A 26639-nucleotide genomic window follows, 5' to 3' on the forward strand; every position below is an offset into this window, starting at 1 on the left:
GTCTAGGATGCCGTCAACTCATCTAATAAATGATCACAATGGGTTGCAAGATACAACCAGGCAACAAAATGGGAGGGCTCCATGAAAAGCTTTCGTTGTGAAAAGAAGGGTCCAAAATACTGCTGATGACTTCATCACCGTATCTTTCTGGAAACATGGTTCTCCCTTGGCTTCTACAAGCCTGTCACTGTTCTGCTTCTCCTTTGCTGGCTCTTCGGTGGCCACTTTCCTTTGTTCCAAGTGTGGAATTTACTCAAGACTTGCTCCTTGAATTCAGCTCTTTCTTTTTAATCCTGTTTTTCTCAAGGACTTTATTTATTTTTACGGGTTGAATATCACATTTCTATTTAGACAATACCAAAATCTACGTCTCTAGTCATTTCAGGATTGCATCATATACCCACCACAGCACTTAACACAAAAAAATTCTTACATAGTAAGAACTTAATATAACTAGTCAATTTAAATGTGAACCTGTAGCATCACACACACACACAGACACACACACACAAAAGCTTTCTTTTTAAAACTACCTTACTGAAACTGATTGTTTTGTGTGGTAAAACCCACAAGGTAAAGAGGTACATTTCAGTCATTCATAGATTTTGCCAAATTTGTGTAGGTTTCAAGAAACACTAAAATTTTATGTTGGATTTCATATGAAAATAAACAAGAAAAAATATACATATATGTGTAATAGGATATATACATGTGTGATAGGATGTTGTATGTAAACCCATAACATATATAATATTAAATGCAATTATTCCAATTACTCCAGGATGTTAAAATTATATTGATATAAATTTAAATTTATATAAAATTAAATTTATATATATATTTTATATATATGTATATTTTATATATATATATATATAAAGACTAGATAGACAGATATTTAAGTAACAGAGTGCTTTGTGTAGTTTTCCTACTGTCAAAGTGACATAGATGAGTTGACCCAAGAGAGCCTGTTGTGGTCTCCACTGCCTGAAGCCACGGACAAAGTGTATTTAAAAACCTGCTACAGGAGACAGTGCCCTTCCAGGGAGTTACAGGGGAAGAACACACAAAATTCATTTCATCATTAAACCACAGAAGGCACCCATAGAATTTTACCTCTAATATCCACCCTCCCTTCCCTCCTGATGCCGGCTGAGAGCAGCCAGAAAAAGCAGCTGGTGAGTAGAAGACGATGCACAGTAAGGAAAGGGGAATACACTGATTCTTCTCCTTTCCCCACTGCAGAATTATGCCACAATGAGGCACAAACTGTGCTGTCAAGCGTGATAGTTTGAAATCTTGATATAAAGACAGGACTGGAAATTTTAATATCTGAAAAAATGAGGGCATTTGTTAAGACTTAGGATCTGACTGAGATTTCATCCAGGGAGCATAGACGAATAATACATATAGCTTGTTTGAAAGCTTCGATAGGAAAAAATAATACAGCTATTTTATAATTTCAGCCTACAGGGTCCAACTTGTTCAATACACATTTTTATCAAATGATTTCTTTCCACATAGCTTCAAATGTTTATTTTTCAAAGAAAACTTCTATTAATAAACTAGAAATTTCTTTTAATAATTATTGAGGATCTTCAACCTAAAAATTTGCTTTTATAATATTGCTAAATTTTATCATGTCAAAATACATTTTAATAAAAGATAGCAGCATAGCAAAATACATATACACTAAATATAGGAGTATATAAAGTATAAAATATAGAGGGGGTATGTGTGTGTGTGTGTTACATATACCATAGTACACTGAGATAGCTCAAAGGAGATTTGATTTTCTTTATGACTATTCTTTGAAAAATTGTGAGGTTAATTAGAAAAGGTAAAATGAATTAAAGATCTTAAAACTACTTAGAATCTAAGTTGGTGATCTTGTAAATGAATGTGTAATTTTTTCTCTCCTTCCGTTATACAAAACACTGTAATAAAAAAGCTTTTTGCTTTAATGTATAAATCAATATCAAGAAAAGCAAAAACACATTTTTTTTCTGTATATTTGAATTGCACTAATTTTTTTAGTCCAGTTTACATCTGCAGCAGGGAGTAAGTCCAGCAGATGTTTGCAACTCCAACAATTTTTACTCAGAACTGTAATTATGTCAGGAAAAACGAATTTGATCCTTAGACTGTATGTTTTTCACCTTATGTTCATTATACTCAAATGATGCCCACTTGTTTACAAAACTACTGGAGGGTTAAATTGAAGAGGGATGATGTTATTACTTTTTTTTTCTTATTACTTTTTTTTTTTTCTCTGTAGTTTGGTTCTCTGATACAACACAATAAAAAAAGCAAATAATGGCAAAGAAGCCAAATAGAGAGAAAAAAATAACACTTTGATTATTTGTGAAAAACCCCAAAATTTTCCTAAGCACATTCTTTGGGAGTAGTAGTATTTTTATTTTTAAAAGCACCATTAAATAAATACACAGAAAGGTCAGTTACTAAAATTAGGCAAGGAGCAACACATTTTATAAATATAACTCACATTTCCTATAGGGGATAGTGGCAGTGACAATAATGTAAATTTTTAGCAATCTGAAATAAATTTTAGTGAATTATCACATACTTATCCTTCAGCAGACTTAAACAAGAACAAAAGCCCTATTGTTGCTGACAGTTAACAAAATTGTCTGCCTTTATTTACATCCTTTTTTTTCAAAATATTCTATAAGAAATAGAAAAGAAAAGGATTCTGGAGCTGTGAATTGCCTGCCGGCCAACTTGCAACAAAAATCCATCACTGTAGCACTGATAGTCTGTGGCACGCTGTAGCAGTACAATTGATAAACTTTTAACGGTATTGAACGGGGATGGGGTATTGGCAGAAGAAAATGCACTAGAAGTTACAATGTCTCAGATCTTTGAGATGCTGCGGGATGAGTAATTATAACAATCATGGAATAGAATGACTGTTCTGCAGGATATCAAACACTGGAGAAAGACAATGACAGGCTGATGAAACTCAGCCATCGGAGTAAGGTGAAGTGTGTAATCCAATGGCTCCATGCAGCATAAAAAGATAATCTCCTCTTCTATAGTTGGAAGACAGAAAAAGCTATGGATTGGGCCCAGTACCTAATTAAAAGGACAGCATAGTTCCAGATAAGGTAGCATTCACAAGCCCAACAAGTACTCTATTTAACCCTGAAACTTTAAAACCTGGGTACCTAAAGTGGTCATTTGTTACAGTGAGGAAATACGGAGAATGCATTAAAAAATGGAGTTTCTGCTCAGGTCAGGTTCACAGTGGCTCCACTGGGTCCAGAGACCCACCTGATGGCAATTTCCATAGACCTTAAATGTATAACTTGAATGGATACTTGGTAGAGCCCCCACGTTGGTTTCTGGGCCCTTGTGGTAAGAGCTATCAGGAAGGATGATCAAGTCGAAACCTCTGAAATTGTTCTCTCCCTACCCTCCTCCATCTTAGCCAAGATAAGAAATTAAAAAAAACAATACCACAGACAGCAGCAAGTTGGTAGACTAGGAGGTCTCACTCAGTACTTGTGCCCCGACAAAAACAATAATTTAGCAACTACCCACAAACGAAAATAGTTGTGGGAGAGTGTTGGAGTACAATTAAGAAGCTGCAACATCCCAGTGGAGCACAAAATACCAAGAATGGCCACATAGAAAAAGGAAGGAAACATTTTACCCGTGCTACCCCATCCCCCAGGCCAGCACAGCTCAGTGCCAAGATGAGTTCTCTGGTGGGGGGAAAGAAGAGCAGATGACCCCAGCAGCCTTCACTACTGAGGACCTCGCAGCCTTTGCTGCTGAGGACCTCCACATTCTTCGCCAGTGTGGACCCCATCTGGAGGAGACAACAGAGCCCGTGCTCCTTTGCCTCCCGGGAACTGGAACTACTGTGCACCTCCCGTGCTGGTGCTGCTGCAGCCCCCTCAGTCTCAGTGCCTGCACACCCTGGACCCAGCACCACTTTCACATATGTGACCTACCTAGAGGAGAGAGAGAGAAAGGGACAGAAAGCTCACTTAAAGAAATAATGATCCAAAACTTCCCAAGCCTGGAGAAGGAAATAGACATTAACATTCACAAAGCCCAAAGAACCTAAGTAGGTTGAATGTAAAGAGGTCTACATCAACACATTACAGTTAAATTTTCGAAAGTCAAAGACAGAGAATTTTGAAAGCAGCAAGAGAAAAGTAATTTATCACATTAAAGGGAACCTCCATGAGATTATCAGTGGGTTTCTTAGCAGAAAGTTTGCAAGGCAAGAGAGAGTGGAATGATGTACTCAAACTACTGAAAGAAAAAACTGCCAATGAAGAATGCTACATTTGGCAAAGCTAGCCTTTAAAAATGAGAGAGAGAAAGGCTTTCCCAGACCATGAAACACCGAGGAAGTTCATCACCCTAGACTTGCCTTAGCAGAACTGCTAAAAGGATTTCTTCAAATTGAAACAAAAACATGCTAAACAGCAATGTGAAAACATATGATATCATAACTTTCACTGTTAAAGGTAAATATATAGTCAAATACCAAATAATGTAACACAGTAATGATGGCACATAAATTTCTCCAAAACCTAATATAAAAGTTAAAAGACAAGATCCTCAAAATAACTATAATCCACGAAAAGAATTGTTACTGGATACACAATATAAAAAGAAGTAAACTCTGACTATAAGTACACAAAATAAAAGTGTAGAGTTTTGTATGTTATTGAAGTAAAGTTATCAACTTAAATAGACAGATATAAGATATTTTATGCCAGCCTCAATGTAACCACAAAGAAAAATCTATAATATACACAAAATAAAAAAGAATCAAAGCAAATCACTGCCAAAAAAAATCATCAAATAAAGGAAGACAAGAAGAGAGGAAGAGAGCAAAACAACTACAAAACAGATAGAAAACAATTAACAAAATAGCAATAAGTCCTCACTTATCAATAATTATGTTAAATGTAAATGGATTAAACTCCCCAATGAAAAGACATAGAGTGGCTGAATGGATAAAAAACAATAACCAAAAAAACCCCACAAGAACCAGAGATATGCTGTCTATAAGAGACTCACTTCAGATTTAAGGATACACATAATAATAAGGGAGTTCAACAGCCCACATTCAATAGTGGACAGAGCATCCAGACAGGAAATCAACACAAAAGTAGCTGACTTGAACAGCATCATAGACCACATGGACCTAACAGACATATACAGTATTTTCCACCCAACAGCAGAAGAATACACATTCTTCTCAAGCTCACAAGGAATATTCTCCAGGATAGATTACATGTCAGGTCACAAAACAAATCTTAATAAATTTAAGGTCAAAATCGCTCCAAGTATATTTTCCAACAACAATATCTAACAGGAAGAAAATGGGAAAATTCACAAACATGTGGAAACTAAACAATACACTTCTGACAACCCACTGAGTCAAAGAAGAAATCAAAAGGCAATTTAAAAAATATCTCGAGCCAGCCCTGATGGCCCAATGGTTAAAGTTTGGAGTGCTCCAATTTGGCAGCCCAGGTTCTCTTCCCAGGTGTGTCACTCATCTGTCAGTAGCCATGCTGTGGCAGCAGCTCACACAGAAGAACTAGAAGGACTTACAACTAGAATACACAACTATGTACTGGGGCATTGGGCAGAAAAAAAAAAGAGAGAGAGAGGAAGATTGACAACAGATGTTAGCTCAGGGCGAATCTTTCCCAGCCAAAAAAAAAAAATCTCAAGCCAAAAAAAAGAAACACCACATATCAAACTATGGGATGTAGTAAAAGCAGTTCTAAGATGGAAGTTTATAGTGATAAATGCCTATATTAAAAAAGATTTAGGGCCGGCCCTGTGGCTTAGCGGTTAAGTGTGTGCGCTCCGCTACTGGAGGCCCGGGGTTTGGATCCCGGGTGTGCACCAACGCACCGCTTCTCCAGCCATGCTGAGGCCACGTCCCACATACAGCAACTAGAAGGATGTGCAACTATGACATACAACTATCTACTGGGGCTTTGGGGGAAAAAAAAAGGAGGAAGATTGGCAATAGATGTTAGCTCAGAGCCAGTCTTCCTCAGCAAAAAGAGGAGGATTAGCATGGATGTTAACTCAGGGCTGATCTTCACAAAAAAAAAGATTTAAAATAAGTTAACTTTACACCTCAAAAAACTAGAAAAATTTTCCTCTAAGATCAGGAACAAGACATGGGTGCCACTCTCACCGCTATTATTCAACATAGTATTGGAAGACCTAGCTAGAGCAATTAAGCAAGACAAAGGAATAAAAGACATTTAAATCAGAAAAGAAGCAGTAAAATTGTCATTATTTGTAGATGATATGATCTTATACATAGAAAATCCTAAAGACTCAACCCCAAAACTGTTGGAACTAATCAATGAATTCAGTAAAGTTGTAGGATATAAAATCAACATACAGAAATCAGTGGTGTTGCTATATACTAACAACAAAACATCTGAAAAAGAAATAAAGAAAACCACCCCATTCACAATAGCATCAAAAACAATAAAATATTTAGGAATAAATTTAACCAAGGAAGTGAAAGACATGTACAATGAAAACTATAAGACTTTGATGAAAGAAATTTAAGAAGAGATAACAAATGGAAAGATTCCCCATGTTCATGGATGGGAACAATTAATATTAGTATGTCCATACTACCCAAAGCCATATATACATTCAATGCAATCCCTATCAAAATTCCAATGGCATTTTTCACAGAAATAAAACAATTCTAAAATTAGTGCAGAATCACAAAAGACCCTGAATGGCCAAAGCAATTCTGAGAAAGAAGAACAAAGCTGGAGCTATCACATTTCCTGATTTCAAACTATACTACAGTATGGTACATGTATAAAAATAGACACATAGACCAATGGAACAGAACAGAGGTCTCAGAAATAAACGCCCAAATATACAGTCAACTAATATTTGACAAGAATATTCAATGGGGAAAAGATAGTCTCTTCAATAAATGGTGCAGGAAAAACTGGATAACCACAATCAAAAAAATGAAATGGACCCTTATCTTTCACCACTCACAAAAATTAACTTGAAATGAATTAAAGACTTGAACATAAGATCTAATACCATAAAACTCCTAGAAGAAAACACAGGAAAGAAGCTCCTTGACATTGGTCTTGGCAATGATTTTTTGGATAAGACACCAACAGCACAAGCAACAAAAGGAAAAATAAAAAGTGGGACTACACCAAACTAAAAACTTCTGCACAACAAAAGAAACAATCAATAAACTGAAAAGGTAACATATAGAATGGCAGAAAACTAAATATCCACATGCAGAAAAATGAACATGGATGTTATCTCACACTATACACCAAAACCATCTCAAAATGGATTAAAGGCTTAAATGTAAGACCTGAAAACATAAAACTCCTAGAAGAAAAATAGGGAAAAAGCCTCCTGACATTGATCTGGGCAATGAGTTTTTGGATATGACAACAAAAGCGGAGGCAATAAACGCAAAAATAGACAAGCGAGATTGCATCAAACTAAAAAGTTTCTGTTGAACAAAGGAAACAATCAACAGAGTGAAAGACAACCTATGGAAGGAGAGAAAATATTTGCAAACCATATATCTGATGAGGTTAATGTCCAAAATATGTAAGGAACTCACACAACTCAATAGCAAAGAAACAAATAACCCAATTAAAAAATGGGAGAAGGACCTAAGTAAACATTTTTTCAAAAAAAGACATACAAGTGGCCAACAGGTATTTGAAAAGGTGTTCAACAGCATTAGTCATCAGGGAAATTCAAATCAAAACCACAATGAGATATCACCTCACACGTTAGAACGGCTGTTATAAAAAAACAAAAAGTAAGTGTTAGTGAAGATGTGGAGGAAAGGGAATCCTTGTACACTGTTGGTGGAAATATAAATTGGTGCAGCCATTATTGAAAACAGTATGGCGTTTCTTCAAAAAATTAAAAATAGAACTACCATACAATCCAGCAATCCCACTTCTGGGTATACATCTAAAGAAATGAAATCAGTATCTCAAAGAGATATCTACATTCCCATATTCATTGTAGCATTATTCACAATAGTCAAGACATGGAAACAACCTAAATGTCTATTCATGGATGAATGGATAAAGAAAACATGGTATATATGTGCAATGGGATATTATGCAGTCTTTAAAAGAAGGAAATCCTGCCAATTGCAGCAACATTGTTGAACCTAGAGGACATTAAGCTAAGTGGAATAAAACAGATTTTGTATGATTGTATGTATTTCAAATATTGTATGATTTCACTTATATGTGCTATCTAAAATAGTCACTCATAGAAGTAGAGAGTAGAATGTTGGTTACCAGGGGATGGGAGGTAGGGGAAATGGAGAGATATTGGTCAAAGGATACAAAGTTTCAGTTATGCAAGGTAACTCCTGGAGATCTAATGTGCAGCATGGTGACCATAGTCAACAATACTGAATTGCATACTTGAAATTTGCTAAGAGGGAAGATCTTAAGTACTCTCACCACACACACAAAAATGCTATGTGAGATGATGGATATGCTATTTAGCTTGATTGTGGTGATCACTTTACAATGTATACATATATCAAAACATCAAAATATATATCTTAAATATATACAATTTTTGTCAATTATTCCTCAATAAAACTGGAAAAAAATAAACAAAACAAAACTACATCCTAGGTAGAACGACAGAGATTAGTGCAGCCATCATAGACCTAATGCAGGATTCAGAGGTGGTGGTTCCAGCATATCCCCATTTAATTCATGAGTTTTTCTCTCAAAAAGCAAACAAGTCGATCCTGGAAGATTTGAGCTGACGACCTCAAATTCAACCAAGAAGTAGCCCTAATTATAGCTGCTGTGCCAAATGTGATATTTTTTTCTAAAGCAGATTGAAATGGGCTCGGGTACATGGTATGCTGCCATAGGGTAACAAATGCATTGTTTTCCATCCCTATCAAGAAAGAAGATTTAGAAATATCACCCATTCACGTGTGATCAACAATATACTTTTATGTTCTTGTCTTGTTTCTTATCCTTGTTTTTCTTTCTCAGTTTTATCCATCCTCATCCTTCTTTAACTTGAGAATGTTCTAGGTTGTCCTGACTTCAATCCATAGTGCTAAATAATTTGGCTTTAATTGTTTCCCTCGGCTCTTTTCTAATCTGAACATCTTGACCACCCTAAATCTAATACTGGCTTTTTTAGCCACAATTCTAGTCAAACCAGATCTGATCTCCATGTACATGATCTCCATATCCAGAGATCAAGAAAGATACTGAACTTTTACTTTTTGACCAGTTGATAGTCTTGAAATATTACATCTAAGCAAAGGATTTTCTTTAAGACTTTCTGATTGTGAGGGAATAACCTCCTTGATTGCCTTGGCACTGCTCTGGAGATAAACAGGTTAAGCACACATTCTTAACTTGATTTAAAAGGCCCTTCATGATCTGTCTTCTATGTCTCCTTCAAATCACCTAATCCATCTCCCTTATCTCAAGCTACCCTCCCTCTTCATTCAGTGAGTCAATCACATGGGCCTTGTCTCAGTTTTCACATAATGACACAACTCCTGTCAGTGGGCAGTATGTTATTGAAGGCATCTCTCATTAAATTTTCTAAACAAATTTCAAGTTCAATATTAGTAGTATAATTTTTATTTTTAAAAGATATATTATCTTGAATATTTCAGGACTCACTGAAGATATTTGGATTTAAATATCCAGAAGAGATAAAATTTTACAATAATGATACCTTATTGCTTATGGAAAAAGCAAACATTCCTTTCTTACCATTGGGTCACATGAAGGTATGCGCATCTCACCAAGTAGAGAGTGTTTGAAATCTTCATCAAAAACAAAGCTGTGGAAAGTCTGAGATACGAAAGAGGGTGTTGACTCACTTTCTTCAATCAGATTTTTATATACCTGTGTTCGAGGTCTAGCTAGGCCTTTCAGTATTATATAAAATCCATCATTTGCAATCACTGAAAAAAAACAAAACCAAAAAAGATATATTGTAAACTTTATTTCCCAGGCTCTTTGATATGAATATGACTACCACACATACTACATTTGCTTCACTCTAAGCAGATTCTTTTAGCTGATACAATGACAATGACTTTAACGTAGCACTCCGGCATTCCCAAATAATATACTCAAATAACAAGGATAACAAAGATGTGTCTACACATTTGCCGTATTGTTTGCTGACAGTTATTTATAGTAATGAATCCCCTTATAAAACTGATAGATTCTGGGAAATAACTATGGTAACATATCACAATTAATAGATTCAAGACATTATGAGAAAAATAGAACCAGAAAAGCCCTTGAACTTTTTAAAATATTTACCTCCCCCTCAAAAATGACATTTTTCCTATTTTACATAAGTAACAATATACATCTACCGCTAATTTTCATTTATTTTTGCTCTGGACATGATGGTGATCACTCATAGAACTGAATAAGAAGAGAGTTTGGAGAGGGAGATTAATCATTAGTAGGAAGAAGAGTTTTTTCCAATAATTCTCCTACTCCATATTGTAATTCTCCACAATCTGTCATCCACCACTAGAGCTCAACTATGTGCCTGTAGGTCTGGCAGGTTTATTCACCTGTGAGCATTTGATTCTTCTGAAAGCTGTCCTTTTGGAGCAGGAGGGAATGGGAACTGGACCGTGTCTCTCCATTTCTCAATTGTTTACCTTACTTTACAGAATGGGAGCAAATTATTCAAGCGCTGTGAGAAGATCCTTTCTTACACTTATTAATTTGCTGTAAATAGAAACTACAAATTGATTTTCAGGGACAATTGTGGGGTTTTTTTATGCCCTAAGAGATGCCAGCTGCTTGCCTTCACCAATTTTTTAAACTGAGTTCTTATTAGCCTCTTGGTTGACTTCAGGAGAGTGATTTTCAGTCTTCTTTAAAGCAAGGGTTATGTTTGCTTGGATGTCTGAGCTTAAAATAGATTCCTTTCTGGGTAGTACAATATCACTTCTTATTAAACATCTAATCTGTGTGGCAAGGGCACTGCAGAAACATTGTTTTTAATAGCTATCAGGTGAGCTGTATGAAAATGACATTACAGTAAGTATACTGTAAAGGTAAAAGATAATAAAATTTTGTAAGACTAGTAATGATTTTGACCAATTACATAGGGGAAAAAGCAATTGGGGGAAAGGTGTATTCCAATATATACATTTATATTCTGTTTTTTAATAGAGTTAACTAGCACTTCTTAGCATAGAATAAAAATTGTGAAAAGAAATGCATTGTGTGAAATAATTTTATTGCAAGGGCTGCTAGTTGCCTACCCAATATGAATGCTTTCCTTTTCCTTTACTAACAAAACCACAATTTTATTGGGTATTGAGTGAGCCCATTTAAAAATTACATTGCCCAGACACTCTTACATGTGTGGCCACTTGACATCATTCTGATTAATAAAACATTAGGAGAATTTTTGCTTTCCCAACATGAACACCACCCCCTCTTCCTTGCTGTGTAGAACAGGGACGTGCTGTTGGAACTGGGGCAAGCATCTTGCAGCTACAAGGAAAAGGCGAGGATAATCTCACATGTCTCACCCTGACACCTATAACCACTTGTCTTGTGACTTCCCATTATGTAACACAAATAAATCCCCCAATTTTTGTAAATCAGTGCCCCTTAGTTCTCTGTTACTCACAGCTGAACGCAATTTGTGTGTGGCCATTGTTGGAATTTCACTTAACTCTAACCGTAAAATATGTTCACCTTGCTGATGAATGTAACTCCTCTGTTCCTCTGAAGAAAATCCTCCTTTTCCTTCAGGCCTTGGCCCAGAGACAGTGAACTTGACTAAATAATCTCTGCTTACAATGCATTAATTTTCACACTTTCATAATAAAAATATCTTTAGTATTAAGGAGGCCTTTAAGGAGTTAAATAAATTTAGAGATTTTGAGAACCATGGAAAATATTTTGGTCAGAAAATATCTCATCAACGCTCCAATTATACTTACAAAAACAAAAAAACAGTTAAATTAAGCTATTCTGGAAGCTGCTAGCTCCACTTATATATAAAGATGATAGCTATATTTGAAATGGCAAAGGGGGAACTGTATTGTAAAATAAAATGTTTTTATTAATATTAGGTAGATACCATTTTTAGTGATTTACTATATATTGATTATTCTTTCTTTACAAAACAAGATGCTATAAATGGATCAAGTGGTGGTCTGGGAGGCGGGAGGAGGCCTGGATTAGCCCCAGTGTTGTATTCATCATATAATCTTGGGAGAGTCAGGTATTTCTAGGCTCAACTTCCAGTTCAAAAATTGTCATGCTAAATCAGATTATCTACATGTATTAAATTTTCTTTATTTTTTTGGTTACTCAGTGAATATAATAAATTTTTATGTTGTTAGAGTTACTATTAAAGAGTTTAAATAAACTATAAATTTAAAAACTAATATATAACCAAATTTTACCAATGGAAATTTTATTTTAAACATTTTTGGCTAACTTGAATTAATAAAATTTTAGAGATACAGATGAAATTAATTATAATATTTATAATATGTGATATATAATAACATAATATATTATAATATTTAAATTAGTTAATAATACTTAAAATTTATTATATTAAATAATATTAATTTGGAAGTACTTATTTTAACATAAAATGTACAAAATATTTTATTTAAACATCTCACATAAATCTTAGTCTTCAGTTTCTTCATCATCACTTGGATCATTTCTTCAGTCATCTAACACAGTTCTCAGAAAACATTATCTTTACTCTAACTGGTTTGGGATACAGTATATTTTGCATCTTTATGTAATAAAGTTCCTGGAAATTTTATCCCAAAGTATAAGTACTGTAATCATTTGCATAACATTGACAAGTGTTTTTTAGCTAAGTTTATTTTTAACTTCGTAAAATAACTGTTTCATTTATTGCTAAAAATGTTTTTTCCAAAATTAAAAAATATAGAAAAAATTCAAAGAAAAAAATAAGAATCACCTATACTTCCCCAAACTAGAATTTTTAATAAGTGTACTTATTTTGAAACAGAAAGAAAGAGAGAGAGAGAGGGAGACCACAATTACTAAAATTAAAAAGACTGAAAAAAATCAAATATTGACAGAAACATAAAGCAAATGGAATTCTCACACATTATTGGAGGGAGTATAAAACTGTACAATTGCTTTGTAAAAATGTCTGGCAGTTTCTATAAAATGAAACATACATCTAACCTATGTCACAGTAATTCAGCTCCTAGGAATTTACTCAGTAGAAATGAAAGTGGATGTCCAAAAAAGTACTTGTACAAGAACATCATTAGCAACTTTATCACAACAGCTAAAAGCTGGAAACAGCTCAGAGGTCCATCAGTCTCCGGTATATACATACAATGGAATACTACTCAGCCATAAAAACGAATGAACTATTGATTCATGCAACATGAATGAATCTTAAAATATTATACTGACTGAAAGAAGGCTTTCACAAAAGAGCACATATTGTTTGATTTCATTATACAGTTCTAAACACTTCACACAAAACTGATTTATGCTGGGGGAAAAAAAAGAAAACAGAAGAACAATTGCCTTTGGTGAGTGGGCCAGAGATTGACTGGGAAGAAGCATGGAAAGAACTCTCTGAGGTCATGATCAAGTTCTGTGTCTTGACAGGGGTTTGGGTCACAGTATTTGTCAAAACTCATCAGGTGACACACTTAAGGTATACAGATGCACGTTACTGTATGTAAATTTCATCTTAAAAAAGGATTAGAAACAAATATTGAATTCTAGGTAAACACTGAAGTGTTTAGGAGTGAAACATCCTTATGCTGTGGTACATCAATAGAATGGAATATGCTACAAACATAGTGGGGAAAAAACCCGCAAGAAAAAACGTGCAACTACGAGATGACAGCAAACACTCTGTGGCCTCTTTCTTTGTCTTGAGCCTGACTCTGTCCTCAACATATTATGTACATTAACCTTTTTTATCCTCTTACAGCTCTGCAAGTCAGGTGCTGTGACTGCTCCTGTATTGCAGCTGTGGAGACTGAAGGCAGTGGGAAGTTGAACATCCTGCCTTTAGCCCCGAGAGCCGGTGGTGGTGGAGCCTGGATTCAAACACAGCCAGGTGCAGCTCCAGCTCCCCGTGTGGCTTTGGTGGTGAGTCGGCGCAGCATCACCGTTCTCCTCCCTCCCCTCTCCCCCTCCATCTCTCTGTCTCTCCCCACTCCCTTTCTCTTTCTCTCAATATATATTTGATAGGAATATGGTTTCAATTATGGTAAAGTAAGACTATCTGTGTGACCTAGACAGATATCATGTTTCATTTTAAGTGGGAAAAAAGTGAATTTCAAAGTCATATACATTAGTTTAAAATGTTAAAAAAAAAAGATCAATTTATGTTTAACTATGAATACATGTTTGTGGTAAAAACATTATATGACAAAAACCAGTCTAGAAAGGAGTTTGGTAGTATAGTTGTTCACAAGAAAACACAGAGTGATTTAAAGAGAGCTCATCAAAAAGGAAACTATTAATTACGGAGCAAAATCAGAGTGCATGATTAGAGTTGCAACTGTGCCTTTCCCTAGAATTTCTCCATGAGGTTATGGTGCTTAGATCTCAATAAGTGGTTTGATTGGCTATTCCTAAAAAATCGGCTCATTAAGAAACTACCTTTCTATGTAGAGTTTCCAAAATCTGCAAACATAGCTGTTCCAGTTGTCCAAATACTCTAAACTTGCCATGAAGAGTAAGTACCACACACTGAGCATCCAATATTTGCCATGACTGTGCTAGGTGCTCTAATGCTGATCCTTCTAACAACCCCAATATCATATATCATTAGTTCACTTTTCAGATAAAGAAAGTAAGGCTCAGAATGATTAAGAAACTTGTCAAGAGTCACAAAGTAGATTAACTTCTGGAGGTTTTCAAATATATTTCAACATCTGAAAGTACCCGCACACATACAAATCCACAAATACGCATACGCACATGGGAGTGCACTCTGTGTGTGTATGTGTATGTGTGTGTGCAGTATATATACATGTATTTCTGCAGTGTATTGTATGTGTACATATAAATATTTATATACCCACACACATATAAATATACTTATATATACACATATATATAGAAGTTAGTTTGATAGATTCTATAAAGGATCTTAATGAGGATTGAAAAAATTCTTACTACTTTTTTCAGAAATCGACTCTAAATTATTTCCTGAAATTAATGTAACTGGTTTATTTATGAATGTATCAAAATTAGTTTGGTAGAAATTTGAAAACAAAATCATTTAAAGGAACTTTCAGAAGCATATGCAGCATGAAATAAACTTCAGAGTAACTTCATACAAATATTTGGAGAGAAAAAGACAAAATTCTCATTCAAACAACAAGAAAATAACATTATAAATTGAAATGAAAATGAAGAATCAAGAAAAAGGTATGAAATAGAAAATTCTCAGATAGCATTCAAGTAATATCTGAATCAGCCCTCAAATATATGGACAAATGATATAAACACCATAAAAAATGTCTAAAGAGGGGCTGACCCTGTGGCGTCATGGTTAAGTGCCTGCGCTCCACTGCTGGCAGTCCGGGTTCAGATCCCCGGCGCGCACCAATGCACCGCTTGTCAAGCCTTGCTGTGGCGGCGTCCCATATAAAGTGGAAGAAGATGGGAACTAGTGTTAGCCCAGAGCCAATCTTCCTCAGCAAAAAGAGGAGGGTTGGCATGGATGTTAGCTCAGGGCTGATCTTCCTCACACACAAAAAAAAAAGTGTCTAAAGAAAACAATTGTGATAGAGTTAAGCTCTCAAATAATAATTAAAATACTACTTACAAATAACAAAGTAGTGTTAACTTTACTAATTGTGAGAAAAATATATTTATTAATACTGCAAGATAAATATAAGCTTTTGAAATTTCTAAATGAGAAGAAACAAATAGTATAGGCTCCTTCTTCAATTTTCAAGATACATTATTTCATGTAACTTTCAGGAAAGAAAGAATACTCCAAGCATCTAAGAAAAATTTGACTATAAGAATTAAAACAATATAGATCAAAATGGCATTAAATCTTGATTCTCAGACTTTGCAAATTAAAGGAATTTAATAAAATCAAGTTGGTTGGAAATAAGTTTCATAAAATTATTTAACTAGCCAACTTCCATAACATGAAAAGGCAAAAGAATGAAATAATGGACCTGAAGAAATTTCCTAGTGCAGGACCTCATATTTTAACATATCTCTCAACCACACTTGTGGTAGGTGAACAAAAGACATTCAAAAGAAATTAAGAATACTAATAATGGAAAGTTTAATTAATCATTTTGGTAGTGACTTTTCAAAAGGTTAAAAGTTTGATTAAAGCAAAGTTTTATTAAAGCAAAAATGTCTGTGAATTCCTTGCTAAGAATCTCCTGCTGTCTGGTACACAGAACCTACAGCTAAAATCAACCATTCTTAAAGAATTTACAAGTTTCAAAGAGCTATAACTGGATGAATGGTCATATTGTCACCTGGTTAGTTGTTGCTTGGCCCATAAAACTGAGTTTAAGTGTTATCTGTCTACCAGGGAAGACCTTCCTGACCTCTGCCCTCCTCCTATTTATCCTAATGAATGCCCCTCCTCTGGGCTCTCTCCTCACAGATTTCTGTCACGGCACTGTGCATTTCCAGTCTCTGCCCATAGCCTGCAGCCTCTTGAGAGAAGGACCTGGGACTCTGACGCGGTATCTCTGGTCCACGGCACATCACCTGGATTATTTTAGGCATTTAGTAAATACTTGTTGAATGAATAAAAGTTTAATTAATGATGCTCTGTTGTATTTCTCTCCAAAGAATCTTATAAAACATTTGGGGAACAACTCATTCTTTTCTTAGAATTTTGTCTATTGAGAAATGAGATAAAACTCCTGGTTGGCCTATTTTCTTCTCAGTCAATTAGGTGGGAGCTCAGGGAAATATCAGTAAGTTATATGCATTTTAAGCCAGGTGGTTTAATTCATGGAACGCCATGCTCCCAGAGATAACATAACTAAAGCAATGAATGGACTTTTCATAGTTTTTAATATAGTAAGGTATCTTTGGTGATGGGGTTTCGCTTTTAGGGACAATTTTTCCTTCCTTAAGGTGCCAGGAGTAGCTATTTTAAGGCACGAGTCCAACAACTTTTTTAGAATATTGCTATAACTTGTGGAAGATAATCAACATGTAAAATTGGATATTTATTTTAAGATTAAAAAATCCAGATAAATAAATATTATCATAGAGCTAACTGGAAGAGATGAAAAGAAATTTATTTCATTTATTTTGAGCACAGGTCTTCCATTAAAATAGCCTCTCAATATTGATACTTCTTGCCAAATATTTGTAGAGATTTCATAAAAGAAGACTTCATAATTTCATAAATTGTTGGTGATTATTTTTAATAAGCTTACAACCTATTATTTCTTGATTTCTTTACTTAGTTCTTCTTACTAAAAAGAAAAAACACTAAGATAATTTCATATTTCAAATTGCTTGTTCCTATCCATAACATGCATATTAAGGTCAAGACCTTTAATTTTTTTCAGTAAAAGATTTCATTAATTCATTTAGACCATACCTTGTTATCTAAAAGGAGTTATAATAAGTGAGCTTACAAAAATACATACAATATTGCTCTAAAAGTTAATGAATTAATAGAATGAAGGAAAATTGGGTAAGAAAAAAAATGAAGGCAAGAATAAATTAAATTTCAAAACAAATTTTATGAAATACTATATATTTGCAAGGAAATAGTATTGGATAAGGAGAGAATTTTTGCTCTGTTTTCCTTACTGTTAAAATTTTTTAATATGATCAGTTACCTGATTTAGAAACTATAAGAGATTTTAAAAGTGACTAGAAGTGTCAATACTATTGAAGGTATTTCTGCCAGAAGTTCTTCAAAAAGAAAAGAATGTAGTGTAAAGCACATTATTAAAATATCCCATACCAGGGCATAAGTCTATTTCTAAGGATATAAAAATCGCTTCTAAATGGGAAGATCAAAAAGATGATATCTGGGTACATGACTGTAGGATTCACCAGTATAATCCAAAATTACTTTATCTGGAAGAGTGAATGAGCCGCATCTATTTCAGACTATCATTTCAACAAGAATTATTTTGTTCTTGAAGGAACTTTAAATCAGTATTGTGTAGTCAAGGTTATACTGCTTGGAAGTTACCTGTAGCACCAATTAATGCATGAATTCATTTGCCAAATATTTATTGAGTGGCTCTTAAGTCCGAGCACTGCAGATCAGGCTGTATTTCAGACTAAGAGCATATATGTGTTAGAGTCAGCCCTGCTGTTGGGTGGGGTCGAGGAAGGACACAGAGCTTCAGAAAGCTGAGGAGCTGGAGGCCAAGTCATGCCTGAAGAAAGTATTATGCTATCTATGCCTAGAGGTATGCAGGTGGTAGGGCTGAAATTTTCACCTCTAAAAATAAATGGAAGCACCTACAATGCACAAAGAATGTGTTTTTTCCCGACCCCAAATTATATACAATTGAGTATTTTAAAGTAGTTATCAAACGTTCTTCTGGTCTGTTAAAATAAAGAAAAAAAATCTCAAAAAGGTTTTAGAAAAATATCTACTCTTAAGAAACATAACTTTCAGGTGGATTCTCCATCATTTTCTCGTTTTAAAATATATCCCTGGATAACAAGATGAATTTTTTGTTTAGGGTTGCTAATAAAAGCCAGTTAATCTTGAGAGAAATCTATGTAAATAATAATTTGAGCCTAAGAATTATTGGTTTACCTAAAGCCATTCTTTCTGATAATAATTAAATATTGTGAACAGTTGGTCAATGTATTCCTCTACATTCCTTTTTATCTCCGTAAAGTCAATAATGATGTCCTCTCTTTTATTGCTACTTTTCATAATTTGAATGTTCTTTGGTCTTGATAAATTGAGATAAAGATTTGTCTATTTTGTTGTTCTTTGTAAAGAACATGGCTTTGTTGATTTTCTCTTTTGTTTTCATATTTCTTCTTCCACGTATGTCCACTATAATATTTATTATTTCATTCCTTCCACTTGTTTTGGGATTACTTGGCTTTTCTTTTATAATTTTTTAATATGGAAGGTTAGGTTATTGATTTGAGACCATTCTTTTTATATATATATACATATAGGTTCTGTAAATGTGCCCATTCCTGGAAACTACCAGGTGGGCAAAATTGTGACAAATCTCTTGCATTGGAGCTTTGGGGAGAGATTCAAACCTATCCTGCCACCTCCAGTGGTTCTCAGGCGGCTGGTTTTCACAGCCACCATGGTTGCAAGGCTGCTGCTTTCAAAGCCACTGCAGAGCTAGGGTCTAGTGTGATGGGAATAGGCCAAGTGAAAATGCTGCAAAATTCACTATTCTTACCAAAATTCTATCATTTTTCTTGAATAAACACTCCTTGAATTGTTGTAGGTTATGTCATTATTATCACCATCATTTAAAGAACTCCTCCTCCAGTTTCCAGCCCCTCTCTATTCCTTTGCTCTGTTTTATTTTTTTCATAGAACTTATTTCCAGCAATTACACTATGCTTTCACTTATTGTTTATTTTCTGTCTCCCACCCTAGAAAATAAGTTCTAGTGACAGTCACTAGCACATAGCAAACACTCAATACATGGTTGTTAAATCAATGAATTTATGTCTGTATTATTGTAGGAAATGGGAACCAGCTTTATGTAATTTTGTTTCCCAAGCATTTAGCATAATACCACATTCCATTTTTTGCACATATGACAAAAGTATATAAATGTATTATTTAAAAATGACTCCTGGGGCTGGCTGGGTGGTGTAGTGGTTAAGTTCAGGCACTCCGCTTCAGCGGCCCGGGGTTCACGGGTTCAGATCTCGGTTGTGGATCTATGCACCGCTTATCAAGCCATGCTGTGGTGGCGTCCCACATATAAAGTAGAGGAAGATGGGCATGGATGTTAGCCCAGGGCCAGTCTTCCTCAACAAAAAGAGGAGGATTGGCAGCAGATGTTAGCTCAGGGCTAATCTTCTTCACCGACAAAAAGTAAAATGACTTCCCATGGTTGGGCAAAGCTGCCAACTCTTCTGAACTATGACAATCTAAGAATTAGCCTAGAGGGGTTGAACGAATATTAGTTCTACTCTGATTATTTTTTCTAGTAAAATCAGGAAGGTTTTTTAAAAACTATTAAATTTTAGGCACTGCGTAGTACAATTATGTAATCAACCTGAAAAGTAGTTCTTTATTAATTGAAAATATTCCAGTAACAGAAGTGGAGGAACTCACGCATGTGGGATTTCTATTACTAACACACCCATTCCAACTGCTGAGAGCAGCATTCGTTCTGATTTGGTTGCTCCTGTTCTGATCAGGTGTTAAATATTTTAGATATCACCCCTGCTTCTAAGTCTCACTGCTTAGAAAATAAGATTCAATGACAATATTAGAGAAATAAAATATCATGGCCAGGGTCTCTTGTATTGTCCTGAGAGTGAATAGTTGTCGTCGTTTTTGTTGCATTAATTTTCTCAACTTCACGATCATCTCTTGGATAGAGAAACGTAGAAACGGAATTGGGTTCTCACAATGCAGAGAGACTGAAGAAGATTTCTGGCCTGCTTCCAAGGATGAATCTTCGTGAATCTTAGGAAACACCTTAGTTGCAGCGAAAGCAGATCTACACTTCAGGATCAATGCTCATTCTTCAAGGCCTTGTTTGCCTTGAAGGGAGCCGTGGTCCTTATGGTAGGACTAAATATTTTATTATTATGAAATAATATGCTATTGTAAGAGTATATTATTTGAATTATGGTTAATTTGTATCTAAAAACGATGCCCACTACATTTTTCGTGAGATTTAGCTACCGTGTTTTTATAATGTTAAATGAAATTTAAACAAGAACAGAAAAATAAAAGTCTATGCAGGTTAGGAAATGTTAAAAACTTATAACATAAACATTTTTCAGCATTAAAGATAAATATACGATTTTATTCAAATAAGGAGCTATGGTGTTTTTGAGATATAATCTTATAAAAGTTAGGAGTAAAATGAAAGAAAGAGAGAAATGACATTGTAAGACAGTGGGCTTCAAGTACAGAAAACAAAGTGAAGTCGATATAGATATAAAAGAAAAAACCCTTTTATCAGTCATCTCACGGGAATGTTTCAATGTTAACATAAAGGTAGTTGTAATGAAACTTTGATCTAGGATCTAATTCCAGGTTAGTCACTAAATTGGATTCTCAAGCAAGCTAATTCTTTTAGTTTTCATGAGCTTTAGGTTACCAGTCAAAACAACTGCTCCCTGCCCAGGCCATAAAATAAGAGATCCAATGGAAAACTCTTCAGATCATCTGAATTCAGTAAACTATATCTATACAGCATACTGAAAGAGATTACCATATGTAATATATATTATATATAGTATTTTTATTAGAGAATAATATAAGTAATCCTTAATATCATAAATAAATAATGTAGTAATATAAGTAATCTTAATATGGTAATCATGTTTTAGTAGCATATTCACGTAAACTAGAGATGTGTCTATGTGTTATTCAGTACTTAAAATCATAATATTGTTATCCCTGTTAATATTTTATTGTTTAAGGAAACTAAATGAGAAGCTGAGTGAGTAATGGTAAGTTTCAGAAACTGCCTTAAATAATGAAGCTCCAAAGAACCTGTGGCCAGAAGGTACAACAGCTGTGTGGACTCTCAGGCGAGCAACCACAGCTCAGCGGCAGATTGGAAGCCCGCAGCCTGGTGATGAGGGGCCGCCAGGGGGAACGCTTTAAATAACAGCAGAGGGAGGGAAACGCACACATGAATAAAGAAAAGGGAGAAAGAAAGACACCTAGTTGGGCTTGTTTTTTAAGTTGGATGAACAGAGATTTACAAAGGTCAGATGTTTAATGAGTTGCCTGCTTTGATAGTGAAGCAGACCTGAGCTGTCGGAATTAGAGGTCTTAAAAAACTCACGAGAAAGATTTTAACACAGGTCAATGTAAACACAGAGATTTCTGAATGTTTTCTTACGAGTCTGGAGTATGCCCTGTTGAAGTGTGAGTTGGATTACTTTATTTAATATAAACGAATTAAAGTTGATATTTGTCAAAGAATGAAAGTTCATATTTTAATAATCACCTGAGTTATTAAGATACCATCAGAATACAATATTTACTTCTAATGTAGTTTAAAACCTTTTTGAAAAAAATAAATATGTAGTTACAAACACTAACATATGAATATACATTCACTGTGGAAAATTCAACACAAGTATATGTAGAAGAGTTAATTGTGCCCCTTCACTGCCCCTCAGGTCCTCTCCCCTCCACTAAGGTCACAATTTTAGAGCCACCTAAAATTTTTGTATTTTTGGAGTGTCCCTCTGTATCTGCCTTTACATATTTTTTACTGTATATATTTTATATACATATATATGCACATACATATGTATATATAATTGCTGGGTTTTCATAAATAGAAGTATTTATGAAAGTATGATTAATCGATCATATTATTTATATAATTCTGCAATTGTTTTATTTTTATTTACTGTCTTTAATGTTTTTACATCAGTGTATATAGATCTACCTCATTCTTTTTAACCGCTGCCTAGAATTCCATAGAATAGATATATTGCAGCATAGGTAGTCTTATCTCCTATTGAAGGACATTTAGGTTGTTTCCATATTTTTTACCATAATAAATATAATTTCAGGGATTTATGACAAAAATTAATTTTTTAATTACTATCCTCAAGCTAATGGCAAAACAATGTTGAATGTTTGTTCTTTCCTTTTGAAATCACTTTATCCTCTGCAAAACTCCGATGATTTAATTTCCACTGCTTGATGTCAGATTAAATGAAACTAATTATGAGAGAGGACAGTTGAAGGAAAACTCTCGAAATATGTAAATCATTTCAATAGACACATGTTCTCCAAAATTCCAGTTAGATTTTAAATGTCATGATCCTGACATGACACTTTATACAGGAAGGCTAAAGTGTGCTTGAAATTCAATACTAATCAGAAATACTCTACATGATATTTTGTGCCTCAGGGTCCTCGTCTATAGAAAATAGTAATAATAATATCTACTATTATTTGTTACTGTGAGGAATGAATAAGGGATATCCCTAACACAAAGAATGTATTAAATAAATTTAGTTCCTCTTTTCTAATAGGTACTTGATAAATGCAAAAAATGATGTTGAACTCTGTTGGTTTAGGTGTGTGTGTGACTCTGTGTGTGTGTTTACTTGTATGGTCCCCCTAAAAAATTAAAATACAAAATACTTCTACTAATGTATCCAATATATCCTTGATAAAGGAACTAGAAATTAAAATTGGGAAACTAAAATCTATCTGAATAGGTTTGTTTCCAATATCTAGATCACTATCTGGATTAAATAATCGCTTTGACTACTTGCTGTCTTAACTATGAAAACCAATGCTAGATTGCTGTTAAAGGTGTAAATCAATGAGTAGTTTTCAAAGTGTGGTCCCCAGACTAGCAGCATCACCTTGAATATTATTAGAAATGCAAATTAATCCCCATCCCAGACCTACTGATCAGAAACTTTGGGGGTGAACACAGCAATATGTTTCAATGAGTCCCCTGGGAGATTCTCATACATGTTCAAGGTGGGGAAACACAAGTGTGTATCTTTAAAACATAAGAACTAAAATGTGAAATGTTATTCATTTCACTACTTCTAACTTTACAAATGAAATACATCCAATAGTACATTTGTAACACATCAAGTGAAATTATGAGTATTATAAGGATAGAAAACTCAAGATAGTGACATGCGTTTTATCTTGCCACATTTCCCTCCATATTTGTTACCTGTGCTGCCTTTTACCCAGGTTTCAGAAATGACACTCTTACTCAGAGTTCTCAGATGCTCGTCAGTTAGCTGGGAGGTTAAATCTGGAATCGTTTTCAGCATCTTCCACATGGTGTTGTGTTCAGACTGGGTCCTGTAAACGGGCCTTAAAAAAGAAGATTGCAAATTGAGAGACCACAGCATAAATACGAGGAAACAAGCAAACCAAGAAATCCTCGATTTTTGAGCTTCCCAATTCAGATTTCCTCTTTATTTGAGAGTTGCTTAAGGATACCTGTGATGATGTTCTACTTTGTCTTAATAGTCAACTTGAGAATTTGTTGTCCTTCCAATATTAAGATGCGCCTCCACAAAACTTTATTTAGGAATATACATAGGAAATTACATAGTGCCTTTTTTTTGGTGAGGAAGATTGGCCCTGAGCTAACATCTGTACTAATCTCCCTCTATTTTGTATATGGGATGCTGCCACAGCATGGCTTGATGGGCAGTATGTAGGTCTGTGCCCGGCATCCGAACCCTTCAACCCTGGGCTGCTGAAGCAGAGCTCGTGAACTTAACCACTATGCCACCAGGCCAGCCCCCATAGTGTCTTTAACTTATTTTTATAGAAAACAGTGCTTCAATTATATTATATCTTTTATTATTGGTAATTATAATAATAAAGACCTCTTTCAGATAGTAAAACAATTGATGTTTTACCCACTGTTTGTTCTTGATCCTTCTAAATACTATTAAACTTAGATCAAATGAAACTGAAATGTAACATTTAAGGATATAAATTTTAAGTGAAAAGATGTATATGTAACTTTAAATAAAACATAATTATCATATGATGAATGATATTTATTATTTACTTTTTTTTTTTCTTTCAAAAACTCAAGGATAGAACTACCATATGATCCAGCTATTCCATTGCTGGGTATTTATCCAAAGAACTTGAAAACACCAATGCATAAAGATACACGCACCCCTGTGTTCATTGCAGCGTTATTCACAATAGCCAAGACTTGGAAGCAACTTATTATTTACTTTTAATCAATAAGGTCATTATTTAATAAGTATAATACCATAATTAATATACAAAATTCACGTTTATTCTAGGATCTCAAGGGATTAACCTAGCTGTCATATCATTGCTAAATGCTCAGTATTATTCAAGCAATTTTTAAAAATCTCTTGTGAAAAATCAGTTTAGCAGCAGAAAGGGAATTTCGGGTACTCAAATATGCAGGTTTGCTAGAAACAGTCCTAGTTTAGGCACATCCTGTTGGCCCATCTGGTATGCGTTTGTGTGTGTATGTTTACTGGATGGCAACACAAATTCTGTTTTTGTTGTGGGTTGTAGCAAAAAAAGAAGTTGGAAAACCACTAGTTTAGTAGATAGTCTTAAGAAATAGTCTTGAGAAAACTGTCTCCCTACTTAACATCATTTAAAAGTGTGTACTTCAGATACAACAATAAAGAATTAGTATTCAGAAATGGGATGATGTCATAACTAAAATCTAAAGTACATGTCATTGATTTAGCAACCAGACAGCAGATGGCAAGGAAATAATATCACAGACTAAAAAAAAAAAAGGAGATACATGTTTTTAGTGGAAAAACATTTGATATAGACCAAGTACCTAGGAAACCTGCTGCTTCATAGAAAGTAGGAAAGAGCCAGAGAGTTGTCGGGTTTTGTTTGCTCAATATTATTGTTTGTAGCAATGTATTAATAGCTGGCTAAAATTGACCAGTTTTCAAGCATAAATGACGGGAATAGAGAGGATCCAGAAATGTGGGGGCGTGATTGTAAAAGCCAAGTGCTCCTTGATCCCACACAGCAAGAAAGGACTGAAAAAGACTTGACTATCAAAGGTCTATTAGGTTTGCTCAATTAAATATAGGCACAACCCTATGGCAAAGGTCTAATTAAAGGTTTCCCCTTCCCAACCACACCTATTGTTCCAGAAGACCTTACGGTAGCCTACATTAAGAGAGAGGCAGGCACACAGAGAAGAAATAAGCAAAGACTTAATAACTGTGTCTAGAACAAAACCTTGGCTTTGGTTACTGGTATGTAGGAGATACTGGAGACAGATAGGTCAGAAACCTATTATGTTTTTGAGGGATTTGTATCACCAAAGAATCCAATATTATAGCCTAATAAAACTATAACTTATTGAACTTTCAAACAAAAGAAATTGTGCAACACTCCTCAGTCTTCAAGGGAGCATATTCTCCAATACCCTTATTAGATTTGTGTATGGGGATAAGAGACAAGAGAAAAACTCTCAGATAGTGCAACCAAGAGCTATTCCTCTCAAAAAACAGATCCAGAATCTAATTTTAAAAACTTCTAACACTGTTAGGCAGAGGTTTTTATAATATCAGCCAAGCAAATGAACATTGTTGCTGTGAATCAATGACTACAGTGTGTTTCCATTTCTTTTTCTGATTATGAGTTTTCACAGTAGATTGTTGATGCCTGGCTCCACCATTGTATGTCATGTAGGAAGACAGTGACAGATAACTTGTCTCTCTGGCTTTTATGTTAGCAGACCAGAAGTAACAATACTTATTCTTGATGGAGAAGAGGGTATATTCCCCAAGATTCCGGACTTTAGATGCAGTAATGGGTGAAACTTTTGATTTTGTCTTTTGGTGAGACAGTGAGTACATTATATGTGTTGGAAAAAGGATATGCATAAGTAGTTGGTAACCAGAAAAGGCAAACTATAG

General features: G+C 34.7%; 1 protein-coding gene across 4 annotated transcripts in view; it reads right to left on the reverse strand.

Moving 5' to 3' along the window:
- CNBD1 (cyclic nucleotide binding domain containing 1) overlaps positions 1–26639 on the reverse strand; it is a 301600-nt gene that overhangs the window by 165354 nt on the left and 109607 nt on the right. For 3 of the 4 annotated variants that reach the window (XM_087420360.1, XM_087420363.1, XM_087420361.1), the window contains exons 2-3: positions 23912–24057; positions 9804–9997 (exon numbers count right to left, since the gene is read on the reverse strand). In XM_087420360.1, the coding sequence (XP_087276486.1) occupies positions 9804–9997; positions 23912–24057 (340 nt within the window). The remainder of the gene's footprint in view (positions 1–9803; positions 9998–23911; positions 24058–26639) is intronic. The other variant, XM_087420362.1, reaches the window with a different exon arrangement.

The sequence above is a fragment of the Ceratotherium simum genome, chromosome 31, assembly GCF_057802395.1.
Source record: "Ceratotherium simum simum isolate JZ-2026a chromosome 31, ASM5780239v1, whole genome shotgun sequence".
Classification (NCBI taxonomy): domain Eukaryota; kingdom Metazoa; phylum Chordata; class Mammalia; order Perissodactyla; family Rhinocerotidae; genus Ceratotherium; species Ceratotherium simum.